We start from the raw sequence: 9,228 nt of genomic DNA, 5'->3' as shown, positions 1-9,228 counted from the left end.
ATGACATGGCATAGAATATTATAACAACTATAATAAGCATAAACAACGTGAATATAATAGTAGCAGTCTTAACACCGTGCATACATAAATACACCGAGATTGAGTTAGATGCTAACTTACAGTCATGTCGTGTAATGTAAAGCGAAGCGTAAATGAGTGCGAACTGAGAAGAGATATTTTCTAGGGTTAGAATATCCAACTAAACTAAGGATTTTGCAAATGAACTCGAAAACTTACCAAAATTTTTTCATAAATCCAAATATGAACTCAGAAGAAATTAAAACTAATCACAACTATAAAAAACATACTTAAGCTGATTCATGTATGAGGCCAAAAACATGATTTTGTATCTTCTTGTCTTACCCACATACTAACATGCTTAAACCGATTTTAACAAGTTTAAAAGATCACATTCTTAGTTCTAAATCATGCTAAGACAACAATTTACACATTTCATGAAAACTTAAACTCACTACACAATAAAAAAGGCTAAAACATCAAGATACGGTCAAATAAGACTAACTCTTGATCTTCTTGGTCTAACATACTCATATGAACTCCAAGGACTCCACAATTTCATAAATAACTCTCCTAACATGGTCATAATTCAAACCTAAATGATTTCATGCTTGACTAAAAAACCAAAAATACAAAATATAATTAGAACCATCACTTTGTATAAAAACCATAAAACCAAGTATAGCATGATTTGGACTTTAAACAAAGTGACTAGATCTTGAGATAACATAACCATATACCTCACATTCAAACCCTAACTAGATCTAAGCATTAAAACTAGCATGCCATGAAAAAAATTTCATCCAAACAAATCATCACGCTCGAAAGCTTGAGTTTAAACCAAACTCTTGCATGTTTAACAACATTCCATCAAAGATCTAAAACAATGTTTTATGAAACAAATCCTCAAGAACATTGTATACGAAAATCAAAGCCATAGGATCAAGTTTTTAGAACCAAAATCACAACCAAAGCCAAAACATAAGCTGTTTTGAGTCAATTGGTTTCTAACACTTTGAAATAATGCAAAAACTATTTTATAAAAATACTAACATGCTTGAATTCAATCTTAACTTGTATATATACATGTTAGCACTTAACCATATCAAGATCTACCCAATGTTTCATCAAAAATATCACAAACCTTTCAAAGTTCCACACGAACATCAAAACTGTCAACACTGAAACCTTTCCATCATCAAAATCATCTTTCACCCCTCAAACCTCCAAGAAAAATTCACCAATACACACCCATGTATACTAGACTCAATGATAAACAAAATACAAGAGGATTTAGCCAAACAAATTAGCTTTAAAAAGTTAGGAATGAAGAACACAAAAACTACCTAGAACGTTTCTCTCGACACTCTGTCGGTTTGCTCTTGGAAAAGGAGGAAAATGAGCTAAGTGTGGAGGCAAAATGGAAAGGGGTGTGTAAGAGTGTTTAATTGAGTGATTAAGTGCATTTAAGAGTGATTAAGCCTATAAGAGTGTTTAATTAAACTTTTCTTAGTTAAATCAAATTACCAAGATATAAGGAAGTGGTTAAGTGTGTAAGGGTGTTTAATTGGGTTATTAATTGCGTAAGTAAGTGATTTAACCAAGTGATAAAACACTTGAAACCCTATTTTTGGTTGATCAAATAGTGTTTGGTTGGAAGGAATAGTGTTTGGTGTAAGAGACATGATCACATGACTTGTTTTACACTTCAACTCTTAAACATGTTTCCTAGGGTTTCCAGTGGATGGCTAGGACTGTGACATGTATCCAATTAAAAAGTAATCCTAGTGATACTAAGTGGATTTGGACATCTTACGTGGTGATTGGACAACTGTTTGAACTAGTTGCCATATGGCACTCTCCCAGGTGTTACTATTCACTTGAAAAAACTTGAAACTTTTTTATTTTATCGTAAAATCTTAAATATTTATTCGAGTCTAATGGAACAATTCATTTTGCTAAATTCTACTCCTAAGTGCCATAATTAAAAAAAAGAAAAGCAATCCCGACTACTATTCATCTTGAAAACTAGGAATGTATAATTGCACCGTAAAATCCTAAATATTCAAATGAATCTAATGGTGTAATTAGTTTCATAAACTTATACTCCTAGATGCCTTAATTTAAATAAATAGGTAACTTCGTCGCCATAATGGATTGGGATCCAACTACGCTAACAAACTAAAACCAAATTGATCGCTTAATTTCGTGAAATCCTTTTGAAATTTCACCATGTTGCTTAGGTATAAAGTAATTCACCACGTCGCTCCCCCTGCAGCAACGTGGTCGAGTACATCTCCTATAGAAGTAGCACAGATGAGTACGTCTCCTGTTGGAGTAGAGTGGTCGAGTACATCTCCCATCGAAGCAGTGCGGATGAGTACATCTCATGTAGGAGTAGCACAATTGAGTACATCTCCCACCACAATTGAGCGGTTGAGCACTACCTCCTACCGTAGCAGCAAGGTAGAGCATCGCTCCCCCACAATAGCACGATCGAGTACGTCTCCCTCCAGAGCAGTGCGGTCTAGTACCTCTCCCACAGAAGCAGCATGGTCAAGTACCTCTCCCGCAGAAGTAGCATTGCTCAGTACACCTCTTACTGGAGTAGCACAGTCGAGTACATCTCCTGCTAAAGCAACGTGGTCGAATACACCTCCAGCTGTAGTAGAGTAGTCGAGCACTACCTCCGAGCACAACAACGTGGTTGTAATGCCTCGTCCCTGTAGGTTCGGAGAGTTAACTCATGTCACCTAAAGTTATCTCGAATAACACTTTTAAAATAACCCAGAGTCTCCATAACATATTAACCTATTTATTCAATACAAATATTTATATTCCTACATAAGGATGCATTAGAAGTACCTCAATAATATACATTAATATTTCCACAAAGATTAGAAATTTCCATTACTCAAAATACCAAAGCAACATAAAATATTAACACTACCAAAAAGACTCTCCAAAAAGTCCTTGTACCCTACGACACTTAATCTTCTATGATCAACAAAACTTGCAAGTACTCCCTATTCCTGACTTTCAGCTGACGCATCAAAATTATCTAAAAACTATTATGGAGATAAGGGGTGAGTTATCAACAACTTAGTAAGCAGAGAGTATATACTAGTATGCAAATATGAGCATTTACAGAGTTCAAAATGCATAACAAAAATACTTTTTATTCTAAGAATGTAGAGTCAGAACATGTTATTAAAAGTATCAGAACGAAAGTTTCAAAAATATTCTTATTCAAAATTTCCTTGGCACAGCATCACTGAAACATCATATCAGAACATAATTCCAAGTTTAACCACAGTGGTAGGGTTGCGTAAACCCCGGCAACCAACCAAGCAGAAACAGATTGTGAATCTTCCCCTCATTATTCTCGGAGCCCCGAGTGCATACATAGGATAGATCATGCAGAAAACCACTTTGTTTCCAAAGTGGGTGCACCAGAATCAGAAAAGTTGGTACCAAACCAAACAGAGGCTAGAGGTAAGGTCAGAACAAAATAGAAACAAAATGTCATGCCAGAGGTTTCAGAAATCACATCATATTATATTAGAGTACAGAACATAATTAGATCACAAAAATATGATTTATGCCCAATTTTTCATATTCACTCTCTTTTGCATAGTTCAGAAATAAAATGCCAAAACTTTGTTCATGTCTACACCAGTCGTGATATGAAGTACTTTACTCTTATACAGAATTTCATGAGTCATGGAGAACAAATAACTGAGGTTGTTTCAAATTTATTTTCATAACAAAACATGCATATTTTTTCGTAAATCAACCTCAACCCATTTTATTTATTTTTATGCAAAGTCTAGCATAGGAACCACACTTACTTGGACTTCTTAGCTTTCCAAAAATTTTCTCAATAATGCCGAACAAATATTTATCGTCACCTACAAGATAATCATGCAATTCCAATAAATTTTCAATCAATCACGTATTTCGATATTTAAGCCTAAGCTTCTAAAATAACCTATTTTAATTCCTCAAAACCTAAAATTCTCAAAACCTCAAAATATATCACCACTTTCTAAAATCATCAATGTCCATTTAATAACTTCGACTAAAACATTAAAAATCTAACTTATTTACTATTGAAGTATAACTATAAAATCTAATACTAGATAATATAATTATAAAAAATTTGAGTCCAAATACTCATATTTATAAAAGTGAAACTTTAGCCTGATACAAATCTCAGCCCAATAAAATTACTAAAATAGTTTATCAAACATAATAAAATCAAGCCTAATTAAAAAAAATACTAGTCCATCACAATGATGTATGTCTAATTAATCTCAAGCCCAGCCCATTAGAAAAAATGGCTAACTAGATTTAAACACCAATCAGTTGAAACCAAGCCCATAAGTATATGTCTTGTAGTCCATTAAAAAGCCTTTCCAAAAATTAAAGCATGTTTTTAAATAAAAGGGTAGAAAGGTAAAAACAAAACACACTCTTCTTCTAATAGGTTAACCGATATATTTAGTATATGATTCCCTTTTTAGTAACTACCAACAAAAATAGAGGGTCAATACATGAGCAGTGGCAGCAACACTTACTCACGGAAAACTAAGGCAGTGGCACAGTGGGAGGGCGACGGATGCTGGGTTGAGGTAATGGTGGCTTTCGTGACTGCGTCGCACAAGGAGAGAGAAAGAGAGAGTTTTGAAAATGAGGGAGAAGGAGGTAATGTGAGAGAAGAGACGGAGGGAGAGCAAGCCGAAAGAGGGAGATATGGTGAGGGAGTGTTGGTGGCTTACCGAGAGATTGAGGTGGCATGCGGCGGATCGGGGGTGATGGGATGACGACTGGCAAGGTGGATTGACAGGTTGATGGCTCACGGTGGTGGAAGCACTCCTCTGGTTCTTGGTGTAAAAATAGGGGTGGTGTTTTTACAGATAGCTAAGAATCGGGTGGGGTTTGCAGAGGGGCAATGGCGCACGGCTGGAGTGGTGAACTCAGATTGGCTGAGGTACCATGTGCAGACTGTGTTCGATGGAGTTGCGGCACATGGATTGGCTTTGGGGTGGCAGCTTACTGGATGCAAACTGAGACCTTTGGTTTGGTGTTTTACAGAAAAACGATGGCTGGTTACGATTGTAAGGTCTGGACGATGGCTGGAGTGGTAACCCTAGAATAAGTGCCACTCTTCCTATAGAGGATAAGTGGCCTAGCAAGAGCATTACCATCTTGGACAAGTGTATTGTCGCCTAGCAACAGCCCAGGGGACATCACTTAGTTTTACACACTTCCAAGTGACTAGAGGAGCTCCACCGAGATAATACCCCATCTCATTTTGGGGTCTTGATACGCACGCACCCATAAAATATACTTTTAATCCTTTAATACCAAAACCACAGTTTTACCAGTTTCACAGCACAACCATAGAACAAAGCACAATATCATGACAAGCAATAACAATTAAAAATATAGATGCATGACAAACAGTTATTGGATGACATGGCAATAGTACAATACAACAAACATCACAGATTTGACAAATTTCACAGTTTGAAAGAATCAGGCTTTTCACAACTACACGTGATTCCCAACACTCCATCCAGCCCTCGGCTAACACTTCCAACAACAACCATGAATATTATATCCAACACTTAACAGGGCCCTCAGCCACTTAACCAACCACAACCAGACTGCAACATAACACAATTTTCCAGCGTTAGTAATCCAAGGGTCATCTAGCATTTTACTTACAACGCAGAACGAAAATTATGAATGATCACGCATGCAGTCTAAGAGATCCCGCGAGTGTGGGTGCATGAGCGACACTGCGAGTGGAAAAAAAAAACCTGCCAATAATTAATAACGGCCACTAAAGTAAGAAATAATAAAATGTAGGGTCACACGAATTATGAAGGTGGCGACGAAGGTGGCCGCGTGGCAAAGGTAGATTTGGAAAAATTAATGGGGCCCTATGGTTGGGGAAAACTTAAGGATAGTAGGTCCAATGTAATTAGAGGGTGGAGGAAGGGAGACTCTCGGTGGCTGACGGTGGTTGGTTGGGTGCAACCCTAAGAGGAAAAGGGATCTTGGCTCGAGTTGGGTTGGTCTGAGATGGGGGAAGAGGCTGAGTAGAGGGAAGAGGGTGTAAGGGTGGTCGGATGACCACCAATGAGCCTCTGTGGGTGACGGACCACGGCGAAACCCTAGGAAAGAGACAGTGAGAGAGGAGAGAGAATCCAAGAGAGAAAAGAGAGAGATCTAAGGGATGGAGTTTGAGATCGAGAGCCTAGCATGGATACCATTGGGCAGTGGGCAATCAGCGGCGGAGGAGCTATGAGAGAGATAATGGTTGACAGATTTGAGAAAGAAAACGATGGCGATCGGCATGGGAGAGGAGGTCGTGCGATGATAAAAGGGAGGGGTTGGCTGATATCCATTGAGGATCTACCCATTCTTGAGGTCAAACAACGACGGATGGTGGTGGCTACCCCAAAGCCAAGGAGGGGAATAGAGAAGACGGCTAGAGCGGGCCAAGAAATCAAAGGTGGAGATGGTCAGGGGTCTTTTTACACGGCTACCAGAATCACACGAGCTGCAAGGGAGGGGTGGTCGACGGGATGGGGCTAGTTCCATGACTGTGAGCACATCCCAATGGGAAGCTTAATGTGGGTAGAGAGAGAGAGACAAACAAAGGAAGAAAGTGGGAGATGGAGCCGAGGAGCTTATCGACGAGAAGGGGCTATGGTGGTTGGTCGGTGGGAGAGGACGCAACGGCAAGGTCTGGGATGCAGGGGAGAAAAGAAAAGGAGAAGGGGGAAAGGGGGGGGGGGGGGCGGCCCAGGAGGGGAAATGAGGGAGGAGAAAATAATTTTAGGGTTTTCACCCTTCCTTACAAAATGACACCGTTTCAGTGGGTTGAGGGGCTAGGCTTCCCATATTCAGTTAGGCTCCCACATGGGCTGGGCCCACTGCCTACACACACACTAAAAGAACGAAAAAAAAAATCCACTTCCAAATCTATCTTGGGCTTCATAGGGGCTAGGCTTCACATCCTCCCCCTTAAAAGAATTTCATCCTTGAAATTGCTAAGCTACAAATAATAACTCAAATATTCCAACTTATCGCACAAACTCAACACTTGCTCAGTAAAAAATAAACAATCACCAATACCTGCAACACATATAGTTACAGCTCTCTTATATCTACTCCTCGAGTTAACCATCAATGAACATAATTAGCACACCCAAATGATCAATCTCCAATGGAAAGTATAATCTCAAATTTTAAATTCCTATGTGATCCCAAGTCAACATTAATTTCACAAGATCAACACAACATTTGACTCCCAACTAACATATTACAAGGTACGCCTTGCTGCACACTTTGCTAATTTCTCCAAAATGCATAAAGTTAGTCCTCTTAAAATATCACCATTGAGTATAAGCTAGCTCAAAACTTGCCAAAAACTCTTACCACACTTTGATGGAAAATTAGACTCATCTCTCAAAACCATGGACTCCTATGCATACTTTCAAAATTGCCTCTTGCATCCAGAGTCACAATCAATACTCCTTGAAAATACATATGTGATCGAGGTCAAAGATAGAATACTAGTACTAACCAACCTAAGCACTCCAAATTGCAAACCCAAGATCACCATTTCAATGACTAAGGCTTGACACGAAAAGGGTGATCTAAGAGAGTTTACTCAGGACATTCTTTCCATCGATTACCCCTGCAGTGACTTAAGAACTCAAAACTCTATACACTTAGCCAAATCAAGCCCATGTGGGGATAGGGTTTGGTAGTTAGAAAGAGCAAGTCGAAACCAGCAAAGCATCATGGATTTACTCGTATGCTTTCTATTGGTGAGAGAAAATTTGATCTAATGAATGAAGTCACAATTAGTCCTAAAAGGTTTGCTCTGCCAAGTAAATAAGGAAAGAAATTGATTCGCAATGGAACTGAGAAAGTTGCAACAAGGTAGCTAGGTACGAGGTTGGTCCTTAAGTAGAGGGAGTACCAGATTTGAATGTAAGGAGGTTTAAGTAATTTAGGAGGAGTCAAGTAGATAGCACCTGAAGGTGAATTTTATGGGAATGATACTTGAAGTATTTGTGGCGGAGGAGGTTTAGATTATTTCACCAACTCCTACACATGCCAACACGAACATTGACGATAAGCTCTAAGGTGATGATAATATCCCTTCTCCTAAACTTCATTCAGGATGTATCTACCTAATCAAAGGTCCGCATTTCCCATCTAAAATAAGACATGCTCTAAAAGGTTTGAGACCATCCCGACCAGACATAATGAGTACCTATAAACTTCTACCAGACAACATATACTCAAAAGCTCATCACCTCAACTCCAACTAGTATTTAATCTAGTGTAACTAAACTCAATATCAAAACCACTAAAGTTCACCAAATCATAACTGAAACTTTCTTCCAGTAACTAGTCCACCCAATTCTACTAGAAGAAAGTTTAGGATGCAAGGCTCAAGAGGGGAAATGAGGGAGGAGAAAATAATTTTAGGGTTTTCACCCTTCCTTACAAAACGACACTATTTCAATGGGTTGAGGGGCTATGCTTCCCATCTTCTGCTAGGCTCCCACATGGTCTGGGCCTACTTCGTACACAAACACACTCAAAGAAAAGAAAAAAAACCCACTTCCAAATCAATCTTGGGCTTCGCATGGGCTGGGCTTCATAGGTTGACTGTGACCTCACTGCCCTTCTTCAACCATGACATCTTGTACGATTTTAGGTGACGACTTGTTTTGAGTTGGAGCTTTTGAACTGCTTCTTTAGACACCACGTTCTCACAACTACCACTATCAATGATCAATTCGCACACCTTCTTAGCACTAGTACAGGTGGTACGAAAAATATTGGTTCTCAACCAGTCTTCTCCTGAATCACCTTTGCGAGCAATTAAACATCCCCATCACCATCTTCCTTGTCATAGACCCTTAATATTTTACATGTCATCCTCATTAAGTAGAAGGTTTCACCCATTTTGATTGGCAGACATTCTAAATTTAGTTTCCCAATGACCAAGCTCCCTGCATCTGAAACATCGAATATTAGTGGTGTTTGATTTCATAGCTTGAATCAAACACCACTGCAGACAGACTCCTTATGTGTTGTGATCACTCCTAGGTGCAAGTCGCCTTGTTTGTTGCTTCTCTACAATCAAAGCACACTGATAGGCCTCAGAAGCAA

General features: G+C 38.9%; 1 protein-coding gene across 1 annotated transcript; it reads left to right on the top strand.

The window, feature by feature from the left end:
* Positions 1-2,250: 2,250 nt before the first annotated feature.
* LOC121236582 (putative protein TPRXL) lies at positions 2,251-2,694 on the top strand. Its single transcript, XM_041133029.1, has one exon. It carries the CDS (start codon positions 2,251-2,253, stop codon positions 2,692-2,694), a length of 444 nt encoding a protein of 147 aa, XP_040988963.1.
* Positions 2,695-9,228: the final 6,534 nt, after the last annotated feature.

The sequence above is a fragment of the Juglans microcarpa x Juglans regia genome, chromosome 6S (genome assembly GCF_004785595.1).
Source record: "Juglans microcarpa x Juglans regia isolate MS1-56 chromosome 6S, Jm3101_v1.0, whole genome shotgun sequence".
Classification (NCBI taxonomy): domain Eukaryota; kingdom Viridiplantae; phylum Streptophyta; class Magnoliopsida; order Fagales; family Juglandaceae; genus Juglans; species Juglans microcarpa x Juglans regia.
The sequence above is the reverse complement of the archived record's forward strand: the minus strand, read 5'-3'. Positions and strand labels throughout refer to the sequence as shown.